The 21,857-nt window shown below is 41.4% G+C and overlaps 1 protein-coding gene across 2 annotated transcripts in view; it reads right to left on the bottom strand.

Annotated features, from left to right (window-relative positions):
• ADAMTS12 (ADAM metallopeptidase with thrombospondin type 1 motif 12) overlaps nucleotides 1-21,857 on the bottom strand; it is a 357,338-nt gene that overhangs the window by 195,415 nt on the left and 140,066 nt on the right. For both annotated transcript variants that reach the window (XM_073237370.1, XM_037001907.2), the window contains exon 3: nucleotides 670-820. In XM_073237370.1, the coding sequence (XP_073093471.1) occupies nucleotides 670-820 (151 nt within the window). The remainder of the gene's footprint in view (nucleotides 1-669; nucleotides 821-21,857) is intronic.

Raw genomic sequence — 21,857 nt, 5'->3', positions numbered from 1 at the left:
TTCCTGTAGCCCTTTATGCATGGACTATTACCTCCTACACATTAGAGGATGTGATGGTTACAAGAAAATAACAGGTCAGTTTATCTGAAAACTACCTGAAACTTTTAGCACAAGGCAGAGAGGAGCGGTTCAGACCATTCCCAGGGCACTGGAGCAGGGAACATAGTTCAGTGAACTATAAACAAACTACAGCCAAAAGTAAGTTAGCTGAATTCATCATCTGATAACATCGATATTTTCTTCAGTTTCTCTTCACACATCATTATCAACATTATCAAACATTTAAATCTTCCTTGCATTTGCAGATTATGACAAGCTGTTTGATAATATGCCACAGTAATATATTATAACATTGATAATGCTAAAAACCATTGTCTTTAAGTTTAACTATCTTCGTCTAAGGGATTCAGAAGAGCTTTGTTTTGTTGTTTGTAAACCAATTCACCATTATGAACATCCTAGGAGTATCATCGAATGTGGTAAGGATGTGGGAGATGTGGGGAAGACTTGAGTATAGAGAAGTGAAATGATTTATACAAAGGCACATACTTTCTGGCAACAGAGTGAGAAGGATATAACAGATTTGAACCAGAACAGGTCATGTTCCAGTAAAACAATAATAGAACCAAACAAACTTGTCATTCAGTGAGGCGGTTTAAAGCACAATACCCTCCAATCCGCAGGCTGGCCTCGTCGTGTCTGGACTCCTCCACCTCTGCCTCCTGTAAACGATGTGTGGATGGTACTCTCCCTCGACAAGAGGATGCTTTCTGACAGGCTCGATGAAGAAGTCTCCGTGTGATAGATGGAAAACTCCAGTCTGTAAGCAGATGCAATACAAAGGTTTATTTGAAAAGAAACGTAGTAAAGTGAAAATTACATAGATCATGATTCCTGAAGCCGATTAAGACCAGGACTTTCATAGTCTGCCATCTGATCTCACAGAACAGCTACACACGAACAGTTGAATGAAGTGTCTTCACAGTCATAGTTATTAAATGTTTGGGGGCCATGGATCCTTTTGAGACTCAAATGAAAAAGCTGTACATATACAAATACATAATGTCACATATTTCGCAGGTTCATGGAGTCCCCTACCCCTAAAATCCATTGCTGGGTATCTCTGGATCTTAAATTCAGCAACAGTGCTTTCTGGTACCTACATTCCATATTCCCTTAACAACTTTTGTAGCCTTTACCTGTATATGTGTAGTCCAGGTCACACAGCTCTTTGTCCTGAAGTGTTCAGTGCCATTCTACTCTCAAGGAAACAAAGAAAGATAATGCTAAATCCCTGACCTGAGAATGAGTTTCTAAGAGTCTATAGTGGAAAGCTGTCTACCGGTTTCCAGGGAAAAGGGGGCTCTTATTTCACAGATATAAGAATAAGTGATATGCTGGAGAATGCTCGTCAATGAGTAACTCTTTTGGGGGTCAGGTCTAGAAGTCACATATCCTACAACTCTTTTCTCTTTAGGGAAATTTCTCAGTGCTGTGAAATAAAATGAAAATGTTATGGCCCCATAGGAAAAGACAGCTATGCAAGCTGTAAAGGCTCTAAATCAGCCAGGGCAACTCATGCTGTGGTGTGAAGATGCCATACAGCCCTTCTCGTCTGTGTTAGCCAGATTGCCAGAGCCCCTCACCCATGACTGAGAAACAAAACATCCTTGAACATTCAAAGAAGTTACAACTGAAGGTGAGAGAGCCTGATTCTCCCATCCCTGGAAGAAATCTTTAGGAGAATGCTGGGCAATCCTAATTCTTTCCCTTCTCACCACAGACAGCACCAGAATGCACACTGAAAAGTTCTCCTAAGAATGAACTAAATGTATCCTGGACACACTGCTTTGCTATATTAATGCAACCTCCTTCTTGCATGTATCTCCTGCTACAAAATGCATATAAGCTGTCTTCAGACAAAGGGCTTCAAAGCAGTTTACTCAAACTCTCCCAGGTTATGGCCCCTCAGTAAGGGCCTCTGAATAAACTCTTTCTTAATACAATAGCTGTGTTGATTTCAGTTGACAGGGCCCGTTTAAGATGTTTAGAAAACTCCTTTGCCAATAAACTTCTAAGATGGACTTAACTTTCAAAATATGAATTCTATATCAATGGAAAAAAGGTTTGGCCCTAGATGATCAGCGTGAGGCCTTCTATTGAGGTAATCAGGAGCTCAGTCTCCAAAATTAAACTGGGTTCAAATCCCAGCTCCTCCACTTGTTAGCTCTGTGACTTTGGGCAAATGCCTTGCTCAGTTTTGTCTGTCTACTGAAAAAATAATCGAAGAGTTAAGTGAATTAATGTATTCAAAGTTCTTTAAAAAAGGGAGGCCTGGCTCATAGTCTTATCTATTATTAAGCACTTTCCAGATCTCAGATTTGATGTCATTTCATTGCATTAGGGTCTCCAGAGTCTATACAGCAGTTGAATGAATATTAAGTTTGCAGAAATGAACCTGGAAACACTGGGGACTTAGGGAAACTGTGAAAAGCTTCCAAAGTTCAAGCCCGCTGCACCATACCTCAGTAAGCCAGGGCTGCTCTGCTCTGCAGACGAGTCTAAAGACAGGTTCATCAGCCCCCACAGTCAGGAGGCCAGTGGGGCTCCAGGCAAGGAGGCTGTTCTCTACTGGGCAGCCCTTGACTTGGGTGTTATCCCAAAATGTTTGCTTCACTGTACCAGTTAATATGACCAGATCTTAACATAAATCTCACAACTGGCCTCTACTAAAAATCTTTAAATATATTTAATAACAAGGAGAATAGAAAAAAGGAATACTTTACTGGGAGTCAAAGGATAGCTGTGGGTCTTTGAATAGGTCATCCAACCTGTAAAATGGAGGTAATGCCTACTACCTCACTGCGCTGTCAGGAGGATCAACTGACATGGAGCTTATAAAAGTACCATGCAAACTACTGTACAAATGCAGGGTGGTAATATCTTAACTACCAACTCCAACAATGGTTACATCTGACTTCAAATTTGCAGACATTTCTTAGAAGACATGATGTTTTCTCTCAGTATGTTTCTCTGAGGCAACCTCTCGGACAGGAAGAAATGATGAGGTCCAGACTGCAATAAAATAGCTGAAACAGACCCATGCAGTGCTGAGTGTTGTTTCCATTTCTACCAGGGTCAGGTCCTCAGTGTGGGCTTGCTGCCAATGAAACTGATATATTCTATGGAAACTTGTAGCAGTCCAGGATTCCTTAGGGATGGCTGCTGTGTGGTCCCTTCGTACAACTGCTATCAACCTAATATTGATGGCCTTGAAGAAAAATAAATCACCAACAAGAAGGATTTCTTGGTATTTCTTCAGCCTCAAATTTTGGACCCAGGAGGTGCAGAGAAACAGATAGGACTCTAGTTAAGAACATGAGAACATAATAACTATTTTATGGCAACATGAATAGGAACTTTTGAAAGCCAAACAAGTGTTTTCCTAAAGGCTTCCTTCCATTTGCATTCCTCCACACAGTGCCCAGAAACCACCTACTCAGCCTAAATGTTCCTTAGAAGCTGGATGGGAACCTAGGAGACTCACCAGCTGGAGGGTTAGCAGGACACCTGCTCACATGCAGGTGGAGCTGCTGGCCCCAGGACCCGAGGGGTGTGTCACAGAGAAGGGAACAACAGGAGAAAGGATGAAGAGACCATGCTGCTTTGGGGGAAACTGAAATGGGAAGATCCCCTAGCTGAGCCTGGACCTCCTCTCTCTCCCAGCAAATAATCACAGAGTTTTGTGTACCTGGTACCCAGGTGGCCACGGTTTATTGGTCTTGGCTCCTCTAACCAGAGCCAGGTCGTACTTGAAGAAATCAACTTCAGTTTGCTCTCCAAAGGAAAGACTAGCTCCACGCTATCCCTGAAGCTAACTGCCCAAGACTCGCCTCCCTCTGGCATCAGTTCTGGATCTGAACCAAAGAGGCACACTTCAGTCCAATCTTCTCTGCAACCCGTTCACCTCTCATATCTTTGAAGGGCAGCAGGAATGGACTTGAGGAAAAAGTATCCAATGCACTGGGGGCTTGTCCTCTGTTCTCAGAAGAACCCAGGCAGAACAAGCCCCAGGCAGAAGCTCCAGAATGACAAATGTGCCCCTTCGTCTCCTCTGTCACTTACTCTCCTCCTCCCAGTACACAACAGTCTCACACTAGCTTCACACACACACATATATATATATGAATGAATACCAAGGCTATCTTGTAAAAACTGTTTTACATAAACTTTATTTTGAAATACTATAAACAGAAAGATGTACAGATCACAACTGTAAAGTCACATAAACCTTTCATAGAAGAACACCTAGATGGAGAAGCAGAACTTCCCCTGCAGCTGTGAAACCCTGCTTCCCACCATGGTCAATAACACTTTCAAGGGTAACTGTTATTCTGATTTCTAACACTAATAAATTAGTTTTAAGCCTATCCATAATTCTTTATAAGTAACAAGCACTACGTGATACACACACAAAAAAAGTTTACTAGTTCATTCTAAGTGTTAGGGACCAGCCAACGCAAAACATTTTAAGCAGGTGGGTTTCTCAATGCCCATTAAATCAGACGCTTCATATGGCTTTCTACTCATCAGACAAGCCCGGCTGGTGGGGATAAGACAAAGGGTTGAACTATCTTGGTGTAATCAGTGGGCACTGAATCTCTGGTGCTGTCTGATAGGTAAGGGTAGGAAAGGACCTTCACAGACTCTTTAGAAACAATTTATTTCTCCTAGTCTCAGATTAAGAATAGCTACTGATGACCTCTCTTCTTTTCCTCAATTTCCACCAAAGTGTTAATCATCTTGATGTCTAATGATTTGAGGTCCAGTGGGAAATTGGCAGTGTCTAACAAGGAATTTGTGAATAGACTGCTCTAGAATCACAAAGCCTAAAGACCTTGAACAGTCACTTAACCTATACTGTCATGGGTAGATTATAACAAACTGAAGCAAAAAAAACATCAGTCTTATAAAGAACGTAGGAGGGAACTACTGAATCAGTTCAAACACTCAGCACTGTGTTGCACAACTCAAAGAGGTAATGTTAACATAGGAAAAAACTGTGCATGGCACCCCTGGAATTGCACAATGGAGCAAAGGAGATGAAAAATTCATCAACTTATTCTGGAAATTCCTTTTCATTTGAAAATTTCAGAAGTTACCAGATCATTTTTTTTCTCTCCATGGTGATGCAGATAACATGAGTATCATATTTTAAAATCAAGAGATTACAAGTTTGTAAGAAAATTGGTTTGGGATAAAGAAGTACCCTAAGATACTCAATTCTACTGCATGAATAACTGGAAAATATATCACCCATTCCCCATCACATATGCAGAAATGTGGATAAAACTGTGCCCCAAAATAACCCTTACTGATTTTCAATCTGCATCTATCATATGGCAGTGCTAAGAGCTCTAAGAAACACAGTGAACCCTGCCTTCAAGATTTACAACCCATCTAGGAAGACAAGGCTGATACCCATAAAACAGTAGAACAGGGGACAGCAAAGCCGTAGCATTCTCATGCTGGGAGGGCATTGCACTCACGTGGCCTGAGAAGCTGGCGCATGACTTCTGCTGGCACCAGTCCTAGAGGCCGACCTTGAGTGCTGTGTCACAGATTCTTCCCCACAGCCCACAGCACCCTTGAGGAAGGTGGGGGCGGCACCTCTTTGGGTGCTAGATTCCAGTGCTGTGGTTCAGGGGAGACAGAGAGCAGGAGCGCGCATGCTTTTAGAAGGCAGACAGAAGACTGAACTTCTACAGTCTCCAAAACACTGGCACAGTCCTAAAGCCATGACAACCTCCCAGAGTTCATGTCTTTTTTGTTGCTGGTTTGCAAGAGGCAGAACAACTTTTTATCATTTAACATGTAACAAGAATCCTAAGTCAGATGGTTTGGGATGACAGGAGCCTCAGAATACAGAGGTGAGACAGACCACTGGGAAGATTCTCCCAGGAATACCCCTCTAATGGGACCCAAGAGCTCCCTGACTGGTTCCAGTGGAGCCAAAGGGAGCTGGTAATGTCATCAATTCATGGAGATTTTGCATATTAGTCTTTGCAGCCCTGGTAACTCATGCAATTTGAGGAGATAAAGATCAGGCCAGGAAGACATTCTCTGGTGCATCCACCTAGTAGTTACTATGTGCCAGGCAGGTGTAACAATGCGGAACCAGTCCCTACCTCCTAGAACAGTGCTGTCAAATAGAAGTCCCTACAATGATAGAGATCTTCTGTATATGCACTGTCCAATTCAGTGGCCCCTAGCTGCATGTGGCTACTGAGCACTTGAGATGCAACTAATTTAACAATAAAACTGAATTTTTAATTTCATTTAACTTTAATTATTATCTTAAATTTAAACAGCCACAGGTGGTTAATGGCTACCATACCCGACTATATATTTCTAGAGACTGCCAGACTAATGAAGGAGGCCTATAGGCACATGCATCACACAGTGATGAGCGCTGTAATCAAGGGCAGATTTGAAGACTTGCCTTAAAAGATAAACAGAATGTAAAAATGTGACATTTCACTATAACAGTTTGCTTTTTTGATCAGGAGCCAGCCTGGAAATGCCCGTGTACTGCACACATCCTTCAGAGACCTGAAAGACGCACGTAGGTATAAAAAATGTGGCATTTGCCAAAACTAAAATGAATCATCAGAAGCAAATCTGGCAGGAAAAGGGCCATGAAAAGGGGCTGCTGTTGCCCTGAAGCCAGAATGGAAGGGGTGTGGATGTCCCAGGAGGCTGGCACTGGGCCTGTGATCATTACCAAAGTGGAAGCCAGGCTCCACTTTGAAAGGGATTTGTCCACCTGAAGACCCTGGAATATCGACCTACATGTCCTCAGCCTACATGCCCTCGTGCCTCCCCAATGTTCTTCAGAGGAGCCTGCCACACCCTAACATACAAAGGACTACATTCTACTCATTGGATGGCACTTCAGAGTCCAGGTAGTAGAAAAAAACATCCTTTCATTGAAAAAATAGATGAAGTAGATATCACCAAAAATGTAAGATCAAAAAGTTATGACAAGATTAATAGAAATAGCATGAGATGTATGATCATGATCAAATTAGTTAACATTTTGAGCCCCATTTTCTCATCTGTAAACTGGGGCAAAGTCTATCTTTATTTGCAAGGTTATAACTATCGGAGACAGTGCATATAAAGTGCCAAGCAGAAGGGGACACTCAGTAAATGCAGAAGAGCTCATTTTATCATAGCATAGTCTACAGTAAGCATAATACAAAGTGGCAACAAAAGCAAGTACTCTCAAGTCATCTGCTTGGTTCATCTCTTAGCTCCAAGTACCTGAACTCCTATGGGCCTCAGGATCCTCTTCTGAAAATTGATGACACCAGGCTTTTGCCAGGAGTTGAACTGAACAAGGTAATACATAAAAATGACCCTCAACATTGCTTGACCTTCAATAAATGTTGCCCTCTCTATGGATTTCCTCAAAGGGATGGTGCTTAGACTTTAAATCAGTCATTTCGTCATCTTGAAGCATGGTTAACATAGTTGTTTATTTCTGGTTTCAGAAGAAAACCTACTCACATATAGATAGAAGTATTGTCTCAATTCATATCTTTGCTTCTCATTTAATAGTACTTGGAACTGAGTACATTTATTCAATTAAAACTCCCAAGAAGAAAGACAAGTACCAAATGATTTTACTCATATTTGGAGTATAAGAACAAAGGAAAACTGAAGGAACAAAACAGCAGCAGACTCACAGAACCCACGAATGGACTAACAGTTACCAAAGGGAAAGGTACTGGGGAGGATGGGTGGGAAGGGAGGGATAAGGGTGGGGAAAAAGAAAAGGGGCCTTACAATTAGCATGTACAATGTGGGGGTGGGGGGGACACAGGGACGGCTATGCAACACAGAGAAGACAAGTAGTGATTTTATAGCAGCCTACTATGCTGATGGACAGTGACTGTGAAGGGGTATGTGGAGGGGACTTGGTGAAGGGGGGAGCCTAGTAAACATAATGTTCTTCATGTAATTGTAGATTAATGATACCAAAAAAAAAACCTCCCAAGAGCTGCTCCCACAGATGGACTAACTATTGTTCTTATGGAAGAAAGAATTAAGTCCCTGTTAGAAGAACAGCCACCTAGCTCAGTAAAGGGGATCTTCAAAAATGAAAAATGTAATTACCAAAGGGAATGAGGCATCAAATGGCCCAGTTACCTCTAATTATAGTGTGTAAAAGAATCACTTAGAAAAGTTACTAAAAACACAAATGCCCAATAGTCTTGCCCAGAGTTTCTGTCATTAAGTATAATGTGATAGCCAGGAATCTGCATTTTAGCAAGCACCCTGGGGTTTTTGATACAGATAATCCATGTATCATACTTTGAAAAATACTACACTATTCCAGTAGGTGGTTCTTGATTGTTTATCAGTCATCGTCTCCCATGTCAAACTGGTATAACACTCAGGATATGGAGAAATACTAGCAATAACCCCAGTTAAACACTTAGTTCATCTTAATCAAAAGAAGTTTCAGATATCATGATCTAATTAAGCATGTAGCTCATCTCAATCAGAAGTTTTGGCTGTAATGATTGTTGATTGCAGTTGAAGAATATTTCCCTGAATTTGAGTTTTGAGGAGAATACCCATAATACCTTGGCAGATCAGAGCAATTACAAGAGGCTAAAAAACAAGTTTAAAACATTCTAGAAAGTAGCTACCCTCAGCCAATAAATATTTTGGATTTGAAATGTGAAATCATTTCACATCAAGAAGAAAACTGTCAGCCCAAAAGAAGCTAGCCTGACACAAGTGCTGAAGAACTCTACCAAACCGACTTTCTCAAAAATTAAAACAGGGGGGCGGAGCCAGGATGGCAGCGTGAGTAGAGCAGAGGAACTCTCCTCCCAAAACCACATAGAATTATGAAAATATAACAAAGACAACTTCCTAAAATAGAGACCAGAGGACACACGACAACATCCAGACCACATCCACACCTGCAAGAACCCAGCGCCTCGCGAAGGGGGTAAGATACAAGCTCCGGCCGGGCAGGACCTGAGTGCCCCTCCCCCCCGACTCCCGGCAGGTGGAAAGAAACCGGAGCGGTTTTTTTCCTTTTTTTTGGCGAGTGATTTTTGGAAGCCTTCAAGGGACAGGGACCCCAATACAAGGGAAACAGGGCAGCAAGACTGGTGAGCAGGTGCCTGAGACTGGCGCCTGAGGACAAAGAATATCACACGTTTTTCCCTTTCTTTTTGGTGAGTGCTTTTTGGAAGCGTTAAAGGAACAGGGACCCCAGTACTAGGGAAACAGGGCAGCAAGACCAGTGAGTGGGTGCCTGAAACCGGCGCCTGAGGACAAAGAATATCACGGGTTTTTCCCTTTTTTTTTTTTTGGCTACAGCTTTTTGGAAGCCTTAAGGGGACAGAGACCCCAATACTAGGGAAACAGGGCAGCAAGACCAGTGAGCGGGTGCCTGAGACCAGCGCCTGAGGACAAAGAATATCGCGCGTTTTTCCCTTTTTTTTTGGCGAGTGCTTTTTGGAAGCCTTAAAGGGACAGGGACCCCAATACTAGGGAAACAGGGCAACAAGACTGGTGAGCGGGTGCCTGAGACCGGCGCCTGAGAACAAAGAAAATCGTGTGTTTTCCACTCTTTTTTTGGTGAGTGCTATTTGTAAGCCTTAAGGGGACAGGGACCCCAATACTGGGGAAACAGGGCAGCAAGAACGGTGAGCAGGAGCCTGAGACCAGCACCTGAGGACAAAGAAAACCACGCATTATTTTCCTTTTATTTATTTTTTCCTCTTTCGTTGTTGCTGATGTTGTTTTGGTTTGGAGAGTGCTTTCTGGAAGTCTTAAAGGGGCAGGACAGGACACTTAGCCCAGAGGCAGGGAATCTTGGGATCTCTGGGCACTCTAACAACGGGGCAAGAGGGAGCACAGAGGCCCATTAAAGAGATAAATAGCCTCCCGGCTGCTCCCCCTCCAATGGGGCTTCAACATTTTGGAGGAGCAGCCCCAGCCAGGCCAAGCCTACAGCAACAGTAGATATAAACTCCATAGCAACCAGGGAGGTAGCAGAAGCCATGTCTGCGCACAGCTGCCAAGCATAAGCCACTAGAGGTTGCTATTCTCCCAGGAGAGGAAGGCCACAAACCAAGAAGAAGGAAAGCTCTTCCAGCTGTAACTTGTACCAGCTCTGCAAACTATCTCTATCACCATGAAAAGGCAAAACTACAGGCAGACAAAGATCACAGAGACAACACCTGAGAAGGAGACAGACCTAACCAGTCCTCCTGAAAAAGAATTCAAAATAAAAATCATGAACATGCTGACAGAGATGCAGAGAAAAATGCAAGAGGAATGGGATGAGATGCAGAGAAAAATGCAAGAGCAATGGGATGAAGTCCGGAGGGAGACCACAGATGGTAGTAAGGAGATCACAGAAGTGAAACAATCCCTGGAAGGATTCATAAGCAGAATAGATAAGATGCAAGAGGCCATTGAAGGAATAGAAACCAGAGAACAGGAACATATAGAAGCTGACATAGAGAGAGAGAAAAGGATCTCCAGGAATGAAACAACACTAAGAGAACTATATAACCGATACAAAAGGAATAATATCCGTATTATAGGGGTAACAGTAGAAGAAGAAACAGGAAAAGGGATAGAAAGACCCTTTGAAGAAATAATTGCTGAAAACTTCCCCAAACTGGGGGATGAAATAATCGAACAGACCACGGAAATACACAGAAACCCCAACAGAAAGAATCCAAGGAAGACAACACCAAGACACATAATAATTAAAATGTCAAGGATCAAGGACAAGGAAAGAGTTTTAAAGGCAGCTAGAGAGAAAAAGGTCACCTATAAAGGAAAACCCATCAGGATAACATCAGACTTCTCGACAGAAACCCTACAGGCCAGAAGAGAATGGCAATATATTTAATGCAAAGAAACAGAAGGGCCTTGAACCAATAATACTGTATCCAGCATGACTATCATTTAAATATGATGGCGGGATTAAACAATTCCCAGACATGCAAAAGCTGGAGGAATTTGCTTCTCACAAACCACCTCTACAGGGCATCTTACAAGGACTGCTCTAGATGGGAGCACTCCTAAAAAGAGCACAGAACAAAACATACAACATATGAAGAATGGAGGAGGAGGAATAAGAAGGGAGAGAAGAAAAGAATCTCCAGACAGTGTATATAACAGCTCAATAAGCGAGCTTAGTTAGGCAGTAAGATACTAAAGAAACTAACCTTGAACCTTTGGTAACCACGAATCTAAAGCCTGCAATGGCAATAAGTACATATCTCTCAATAGTCACCCTAAATGTAAATGGACTTAATGCACCAATCAAAAGACACAGAGTAAGAGAATGGATAAAAAAGCAAGACCCATCTATATGCTGCTTACAAGAAACTCACCTCAAACCCAATGACAAGCACAGACAAAAAGTCAAAGGATGGAAAAACATATTTCAGGCAAACAACAGCGAGAAGAAAGCAGGGGTTGCAGTACTAATATCAGACAAAATAGACTTCAAAAAAAAGAAAGTAGCAAGAGATAAAGAAGACACTACATAATGATAAAAGGCTCAGTCCAACAAGAGGATATAAACATTCTAAATATATATGCACACAACACAGGAGCACCAGCATTTGTGAAACAAATACTAACAGAACTAAAGAGGGAAATAGACTGCAATAGATTCATCTTAGTAGACTTCAAAACACTACTCACCCCAAAGAATACATCCACCGGGCAGAAAATAAGTAAGGACACACAGGCATTGAACAACACACTAGAACAGATGGACCTAACAGACATCTATAGAACTCTACATCCAAAAGCAACAGGATATACATTCTTCTCAAGTGCACATGAAACATTCTCCAGAATAGACCACATACTAGCTCACAAAAAGAGACTCAGTAAATTCCAAAATATTAAAATTCTACCAACCAATTTTTCAGACCACAAAGGTATAAAACTAGAAATAAATTCTACAAAGAAAACAAAAAGGCTCACAAATACATGGAGGCTTAACAACATGCTTCTGAATAATAAATGGATCAATGAACAAATCAAATTGGAGATCAACGAAAATATAGAAACAAATGACAACAACAACACAAAGCCCCAACTTCTCTGGGATGCAGTGAAAGCAGTCTTAAGAGGAAAGTATATAGCGATCCAGGCACACCAGAAGAAGGAAGAACAATCCCAAATGAATAGTCTAACATCACAATTATCAAAAAAGAAGAACAAATGAGGCCTAAAGTCAGCAGAAGGAGGGACATAATAAAGATCAGAGAAGAAATAAAGAAAATTGAGAAGCCTAAAACAATAGCAAAAATCAACGAAACCAAGAGCTGGTTCTTTGAGAAAATAAACAAAATAGATAAGCCTCTAGCCAAACTTATTAAGAGAAAAACAGAATCAACACAAATCAACATAATCAGAAATGAGAATGGCAAAATCACGACAGTCCCCACAGAAATACAAAAAATTATTAAAGAATACTATGAAAACCTATATGACAACAACCTGGAAAACCTAGAAGAAATGGACAACTTCCTAGAAAAATATAACTTCCCAAGACTGACCAAGGAAGAAACACAAAGTTAAACAAACCAATTACGAGCAAAGAAATTGAAAGGGTAATCAAAAAACTACCCAAGAACAAAACCCCGGGGCCGGACAGAATTACCTCGGAATTTTATCAGACACACAGAGAAGACATAATACCCATTCTCCCTAAAGTGTTCCAAAAAAATAGAAGAGGAGGGAATACTCCCAAACTCATTCTATGAAGCCAACATCACCCTGATACCAAAACCAGGCAAAGACCCCACCAAAAAAGAAAATTACAGACCAATATCCCTGCTGAATGCAGATGCAAAAATACTCAATAAAATATTAGCAAACCGAATTCAACAGCATATCAAAACAGTCATACACCATGACCAAGTGGGATTCACCCCAGGGATGCAAGGATAGTGCAACATTCGAAAATCCATCAACATCATTGACCACATAAACAAAAAGAAAGACAAAAACCACATGATCATCTCCATAGATGCTGAAAAAGCATTTGACAAAATTCAACATCCATTCATGATAAAAACTCTCAGCAAAATGGGAATAGAGGGCAAGTACCTCAACATAATAAAGGCCATTTATGATAAACCCACAGCCAGCATTATACTGAACAGCGAGAAGCTGAAAGCTTTTCCTCTGAGATCAGGAACAAGACAGGGATGCCCACTCTCCCCACTGTTATTTAACATAGTACTGGAGGTCCTAGCCATGGCAATCAGACAAAACAAAGAAATACAAGGAATCCAGATTGGTAAAGAAGAAGTTAAACTGTCACTATTTGTAGATGACATGTTACTATACATAAAAAACCCTAAAGACTCCACCCCAAAACTACTAGAACTGATATTGGAATACAGCAAAGTTGCAGGATACAAAATGCACACACAGAAATCTGTGGCTTTCCTATGCACTAACAATGAACCAACAGAAAGAGAAATCAGGAAAACAACTCCATTCACAATTGCATCAAAAAGAATAAAATACCTAGGAATAAACCTAACCAAAGAAGTGAAAGACTTATACTCTGAAAACTACAAGTCACTCTTAAGAGAAATTAAAGGGGACACTAACAAATGGAAACTCATCCCCTGCTCATGGCTAGGAAGAATTAATATCAGCAAAATGGCCATTCTGCCTAAAGCAATATACAGATTTGATGCAATCCCTATCAAATTACCACCAACATTCTTCAATGAATAGGAACAAATAATTCAAAAATTCATATGGAAACACCGAAGACCCCGAATTGCCAAAGCAATCCTGAGAAAAAAGAATAAAGTAGGGGGGATCTCACTCCCCACCTTCAAGCTCTACTACAAAGCGATAGTAAGCAAGACAATCTGGTACTGGCACAAGAACAGAGCCACAGACCAGTGGATCACATTAGAGACTCCAGAAATTAACCCAAACATATATGGTCAATATTAATATTTGATAAAGGAGCCATGGACATACAATGGTGAAATGACAGTCTCTTCAACAGATGGTGCTGGCAAAACAGGACAGCTACATGTAGGAGAATGAAACTGGACCATTGTCTAACCCCATATACAAAGGGAAACTCAAAATGGATCAAAGACCTGAATGTAAGTCATGAAACTATTAAACTCTTGGAAAAAAACATAGGCAAAAACCTCTTAGACATAAACATGAGTGACCTCTTCTTGAACATATCTCCCCGGGCAAGGAAAACAACAGCAAAAATGAGTGAGTGGGACTACATTAAGCTGAAAAGCTTCTGTACAGCGAAGGACACCATCAATAGAACAAAAAGGAACCCTACAGTATGGGAGAATATATTTGAAAATGACAGATCCGATAAAGGCTTGACGTCCAGAATATATAAAGAGCTCACACGCCTCAACAAACAAAAAATAAATAATCCAATTAAAAAATGGGCACAGGAACTAAACAGACAGTTCTCCAGAAAAGAAATACAGATGGCCAACAGACACATGAAAAGATGCTCCACATCGCTAATTATCAAAGAAATGCAAATTAAAACTACAATGAGGCATCACCTCACAGCAGTAAGGATAGCTGCCATAAAAAGACAAACAACAACAAATGTTGGCGAGGCTGTGGAGAAAGGGGAACTCTCCTACACTACTGGTGGGAATGTAAATTAGTTCAACCATTGTGGAAAGCAGTATGGAGGTTCATCAAAATGCTCAAAACAGACCAACCATTTGACCCAGGAATTCCACTCCCAGGAATTTACTCTAAGAACGCAGCAATCAAGTTTGAGAAAGACAGATGCACCCCTATGTTTATCGCAGTGCTATTTACAATAGCCAAGAATTGGAAGCAACCTAAATGTCCATCGGTGAATGGATAAAGAAGATGTGGTACATATACACAATGGAATACTACTCAGCCATAAGAAGAGGAAAAATTCTACCATTTGCAGCAACATGGATGGAGCTGGAGGGTATTATGCTCAGTGAAATAAGCCAAGCAGAGAAAGAGAAATACCAAATGATTTCACTCATCTGAGGAGTATAAGAACAAAGGAAAAACTGAAGGAACAAAACAGCAGCAGAATTACACAACCCAAAAATGGACTAACAGGTACCAAAGGGAAAGGAACTGGGGAGGATGGGTGGGCAGGGGGGGATAAAGGGGATGAAGAAGAAGGGGGGTATTAAGATTAGCATGCATAGTGGGGGGAGGGATAAAGGGGAGGGAGAGCTGTACAACACAGAGAGGTCAAGTAGTGATTCTACATTTTGCTATGCTGATGGACAGTGACTGTAATATGGTTTTTAGGGGGGACCTGATATAGGGGACAGCATAGTAAACATACTATTCTTCATGTAAGTGTAGATTAAAGATTTAAAAAAAATCAGTTCCTGTGTGCTGACCTCCAATGAGTTGTACACAGTGGTATAGGGGGCATGTCAAAGTGTGGGCAAAGGGTCTGTTTGTTTCTATGCAGAAGATCAAGGCCTAGCTTGGCTACCTAGAAAATGAACTAAGATACGATATGAGGAGGAGCTTCCGGCATCAGCACTCTCTGGAGGACTCATGCTGGGGGATGATCATCAAAAAGCCTCCACAGGGATCCAGACGATGCTGCAGTTGTGGCTGCGTCCACCCCACCATTTCCTGGACTTGCCATTGGAACGAGGAGGGAGATGTCTAGGCTGGCATGTGCATACAGTGAGACAAAGAATTTGACCAGATCTGTACTGTTGGAACTCAATCCGGAGTTGGGAGGGGTGCAAGTTGTAGTGCTCCAAAATCTTACTACTATAGACTATCTACAGTTAAAAGAACATATGGGATGTGAAAAGATCCTAGAAATGGGTTGCTTTAATTTGTCTGACCTCTCTCAGACTGTTCAAGTACAGTTGGACAATATCCATTATATCATAGACTAATTTTCACAAATGCCTAGGGCGCCTAAATGGTTTTCTTGGCTTCACTGGAGATGGCTGGTAATTATAGATTTGCTTTGTTTATGTATTCCTATTATGTTAATATGAGTGCACAAGTTAGTTAGTAGTTTAAAACCTATACATACTTAAGGTACTCTACAAGAAGATATGTCAAAGAAATAATCAATCCTCCCATGTTTTCTTCCATATGCTACCTCTATAGCTTTTCTTCTTCCTTCCTAATTACAACCCTTGAATAGAATTCGTGCCTCATATCGAATTTACCGAGTATCATAATTCCTCCAGGTGGTAAAGATACCTTGAGACAAGTGCTGGGCATAGAAGCCACAGGGCGTAAATCTGCAAAGAAGTAAAAAGCTAACCTTTGCAAACAATATGGCTTCTCTCTCACTTACCAACGTTACATTTCCTTGTATGGCCCCGGAAGCTGACTGGTTAGCCAGAGACGGGTAAGATTCCTCAAGGGAGGAGCAACCTAAGTCAGGCACAGTCACAGGGGAGCCATCAGGTGAGAAATTGGGGAACAACAGTGGTGAAGCTTTGAACCTCACCCCCCCCCCTGTGTTCAGGGAAAGCTTCTCCATCCATGGATGTTTTATTGCCCTTGTCTAACTCGGATTAGCACATAGTCTACAGGCACATATCTGATCATCTACAATTGCTCTCTTACAACACTAAACTATGTTTTCTACCTTTATCTTGCATCTACCTACCACTTCAGCAGTTTATTAAAAATAAAAATAATAATAATAATAATGATGATAATAATAATAATAATAATAATAATAATAATAATAATAATAATGAAGGGAGAAATGTGGGATCCACATATAAATCAAGTATAAATCAAACAAATATTCATATTTGACCTGATTGTTTATAGTTCATAATGCGTGATCAAAACCGAAAGTTTCTGTGATGAGTGCCCTTGTACTGTTCACCATGTAAGAACTTATTCACTATGTAAGAATTCGTTCACCATGTAAGAACTTGTTGTTATGCTTCAGAAGATTGGAGACTGAAGAGAACTAGGCTTGAGATGGATTAATGACTGTGCATTGAGCATTGACCCCCCCTATACAGAATTTTATTTTTGTTAACAACCATTTGATCAATAAATATGAGAGATGCCGTCTCAAAAAAAAAATTAAAACAGGAGTTTTCATTACCTCTCAAATCATGCATTCTTAGACAAGCTAACAAAATCAAGGAGCATCTGCTAAGAGACACTGTAGCAACCCAAAGCTCAGAACTTCTCTCTCACACTGTCTTCAGGGACTGGTGGGGGTCTCTGAGATGACAATGCTTTCCAAAAGGGTCTTTCTAGTCCTGAGCAAAAAGAGGGATGTCACAGATTCAAAGTCATTTATGACTACTTCTACCATCAATCTTCTATCAGAATTTCTCTATCTTGCTTATTTTTTTGCCCCTCTAAGCAGCAATCCATGCTTATCATCACCAGAAAATGAGGAATCCAACTGAAAGGAAGGGGAAGAATTACCAGCACATTGGAAGCCAAGAAACATGTTATTAGGGGAAACAATGGGACAGAGCTGGCTTTGCAGAAGTGAAAGCACTTTCTTCCCCAGGGAGCAGAAAACCATGAGGGTGGATTTAGCCAAGACACAGCACTATTTTTTCATGATGCCCCAGGTCACCATTCTCAAACCAGAAACCACCTTTCACTGTAACGATGTAAAGCCCTTCCTGAGCTGTGGAGAAAATGGCCCTGGTCCTGCATGTCCCACTGTGATGGGCAGCCAGCCCTGGCAGCGGAGAGCTCCCACCCTGGATGGAGGAGGGCAGCAGCCCATCCAGACTGTTGCTATGGTCACCAAAGTGATCTTGACCTGAAACAGCATTCCAGGGATGTTTAACAATGGTTTTGGGCCAAAGGGGGATGTCTTCTGCAGTGGCTTAGTGATGAAAACAGAACCATGAGGTAATTGCTGGCATGTTAACTTCACTGAGTGCCACCACAGAGAAGGGGCTTGAAGAGGAGGTTCTGTGTGAAATGAAGACATGAATGTGATCATTGACAGATATTTATGTCCACATTACATCTCTAAAACAGAAAGATAAAATCTGCCTTGCTGAGGGCTCATTCATTAAAGACTCATTCATTAAAGTCCACACTCACTGTCCCACTAATGTCACAATTACAGCAGAACTAATTTATTTGAGCTACTTGTAATCCTCCACTATCCTTGAAGGGTTCTTAGTCTGGGTGAGTAACATTTTTTGACCAAGGGCAAACAAAATTTTCCTACTTAGTAGAACACACTAGCACATCCTTGAACACAGTATTAAAGTGGTAGGGGGAAGGCAAATAGCAACTGAGAAAGTCCTAAATAACTGTGTTTAAGAAAAAAAGGGGGAACTTGGGAGTCCTGGCTATACTGTAGTGTAGATAAAGCAGCATCTGGAGATGGACAGCCTGGAATGGAGAGGATCCATACAGGAAGATGGACCAGCTGGAGGCCAATGTGAAAGATCTGCAAAAAGAAAATGGGAGCGGAGCCAAGATGGCAGCGTGAGTAGAGCAGCAGAAATCTCCTCCCAAAACCACATATATTTTTGAAATTACAACAAAGAAAACTCTTCCTAAAAGAGACACCAGAAGACACAGGACAACAGCAGACCACATACACACCTGCGAGAACACAGCGCCTTGCAAAGGGGGTAGGATACAAGCCCAGGCCGAGGGGGAAATGAGCGCCCTACACCCCAGCTCCTGGCGGGAGGAGAGGAGTCGGAGCAGGGAGGAAGAGGGAGCACAGGACTGCTAAATACCCAACCCCAGTCATCCGCATCAGAGCTCAGACACAGTGCATGCGTGAGGTGCTGGAAACTAGGGAAAAAGGACAGTAAGACCTGTGAGCGGGTCCCTGCAGCCGGCGCACCTGGGACAAAGAAAAGCAAGTGCTTTTTGGAAGTCTTAAAGGGACAGAGACCACACGGCCAGATGGAAGCATCCTGGGACACATAGTCCAGCAGCAGGAAATATGGGGATCTCTGGGCACTCTAAACCCATGGGCAGCAGGGAGTACGAACACCCTTCATGGAGATAAATAGCCTCCCGGCCATTTCCCCTCCAATATGGCTCCACAATTTTGGAGCAGCAGCCCGAGGCAGGACACCCCACAGCGACAGCGAAGATAAACTCCATAGCAGCCCGTCAGGAATCAGAAGCCCTTTCTGTGCGCAGCTGCACAGCACAAGCTACCAGGTCACTGGTGTCCCAGGAGAGGAAGCCCACAAACCAACAAGAAGGGAAGTTCTTCCAGCCGTAACTCGTGCCAGCTCTGCAAACAATCTCTATCACCATGAAAAGACAAAATTACAGGCAGACAAAGATCACAGAGTCAACACCAGAGAAGGAGACACACTTAATCAGTCTTCCTGAAAAAGAATTCAAAATAAAAATCATAAACATGCTGACGGAGATGCAGAGAAATATACAAGAGCTAAGGGATGAAGTCCGGAGAGAGATTACAGACATCCGGAGGGAGATTACAGACATAAGGAAGGAGATTACAGAAGTGAAACAAACTCTGGAAGGGTATATAAGCAGAATGGATAAGATGCAAGAGGCCACTGATGGAATAGAAACCAGAGAACGGGAACGCATAGAAGCTGATGCAGAGAGAGATAAAAGGATCTCCAGGAATGAAACAATATTAAGAGAACTGTGTGACCTATCCAAAAGGAACAATATCCGTATTATAGGGGTACCAGAAGAAGAAGAGAGAGAAAAAGGGACAGAAAGTGTCTTTGAAGAAATAAGTGCTGAAAACTTCCCCAAACTGGGGGAGGAAATAATCGAACAGACCACAGAAATACACAGAACTCCCAACAGAAAGGACCCAAGGAGGACAACACCAAGACACATAATAATTAAAATGGCAAAGATCAAGGACAAGGAAAGAGTTTTAAAGGCAGCTAGAGAGAAAAGGTCACCTATAAAGGAAAACCAATCAGGCTATCATCAGACTTCTCAACAGAAACCTTACAGGTCAGAAGAGAATGGCATGATATATTTAATGTAATGAAACAGAAGGGCCATTAACCAAGGATACTGTATCCAGCACGATTATCATTTAAATATGAAGGAGGGATTAAATAATTCCCAGACAAGCAAAAGTTGAGGGAATTTGCTTCCCACAAACCACCTCTACAGGGTATTTTAGAGGGACTGTTCTAGACGGAGCACTCCCAAGACTAAACAGATGTCACCAGAGAAAATAAAATCACAGCAAAGAAAGCAGACCAGCCAAATACTAACTAAAGGCAAAAAATAAAATCAAATACCCACTAAAAGCAGTTAAAGTAAACATGAAAGAGCACAGAATAAAACAACCAACATATAAAGAATGGAGGAGGAGGAATAAGAAGGGAGAGAAGAAAAGAATCTCCAGACAGTGTATATAACAGCTCAATAGGCAAGCTAAGTTAGGCAGCAAGATACTAAAGAAGCTAACGTTGAACCTCTGGTGACCACGAATCTAAAGCTTGCAATGGCAATAAGTACATATCTTTCAATAGTCACCCTAAATGTAAATGGACAGAATGCACCAATAAAAAAAGACACAGAGTAAGAGAATGGATAAAAAAGCAAGACCCATCTATATGCTGCTTACAAGAAACTCACCTCAAACCCAAAGACATGCACAGACTAAAATTCAAGGGATGGAAAAACATATTTCAGGCAAACAACAGCGAGAAGAAAGCAGGGGTTGCAGTACTAATATCAGACAAAATAGACTTCAAAACAAACAAAGTAACAAGAGATAAAGAAGGACATTACATAATGATAAAGGGCTCAGTCCAACAAGAGGATATAACCACTCTAAACATATATGCACTCAACACAGGAGCACCAGCATATGTGAAACAAACACTAACAGAACTAAAGGGGGAAATAGAATGCAATGCATTCATTTTAGGAGACTTCAACATGCCACTCACCCCAAAGGATATATCCACTGGGCAGAAAGTAAGTAAGGACACGGAGGCACTGAACAACACACTAGAACAGAAGGACCTAATAGACATCCATAGAACTCTACATCCAAAAGAAACAGGATGCACATTCTTCTCAACTGTACACGGAACATTCTCCAGAATAAACCACATACTACCTCACAAAAGGAGCCTCAGTAAATTCCAAAAGATTGAAATTCTACCAACCAATTTTTCAGACCACAAAGGTAAAAAACTAGTAATAAATTCTACAAGGAAAACAAAAATGCTCACAAACACATGAAAGCTTAACAACATGCTCCTAAATAATCAACGGATCAATGAACAAATTAAAATAGAGATCAAGGAATATATGGAAACAAATGACAACAACAACACAAAGCCCCAAATTCTGTGGGACACAGCGAAAGCAGTCTTAAGAGGAAAGTACATAGCGATCCAGGCACACTTGAAGAAGACAGAACAATCCCAAATGAATAGTCTAACATCACAATTATAGAAACTGGAAAGAGAAGAACAAATGAGGCCTAAAGTCAGCAGAAGGAGGGACGTAATAAAGATGAGAGAAGAAATAAACAAAATTGAGAAGAATAAAACAATAGCAAAAATCAATGAGACCAAGAGCTGGTTCTTTGAGAAAATAAACAAAATAGATAAGCCTCTAGCCAAACTTATTAAGAGAAAAAGAGATTCAACGCACATCAACAGAATCAGAAATGAGAATGGAAAAATCACGACAGTCCCCACAGAAATACAAAGAATTATTAAAGAATACTATGAAAACCTATATGCTAACAAGCTGGAAAACCTAGAAGAAATGGACAACTTCCTAGAAAAATACAACCTTCCAAGACT

This window comes from Manis javanica, chromosome 1 (genome assembly GCF_040802235.1).
Source record: "Manis javanica isolate MJ-LG chromosome 1, MJ_LKY, whole genome shotgun sequence".
Taxonomy (NCBI): domain Eukaryota; kingdom Metazoa; phylum Chordata; class Mammalia; order Pholidota; family Manidae; genus Manis; species Manis javanica.
This window is presented reverse-complemented; position numbering and strand designations above follow the sequence as displayed.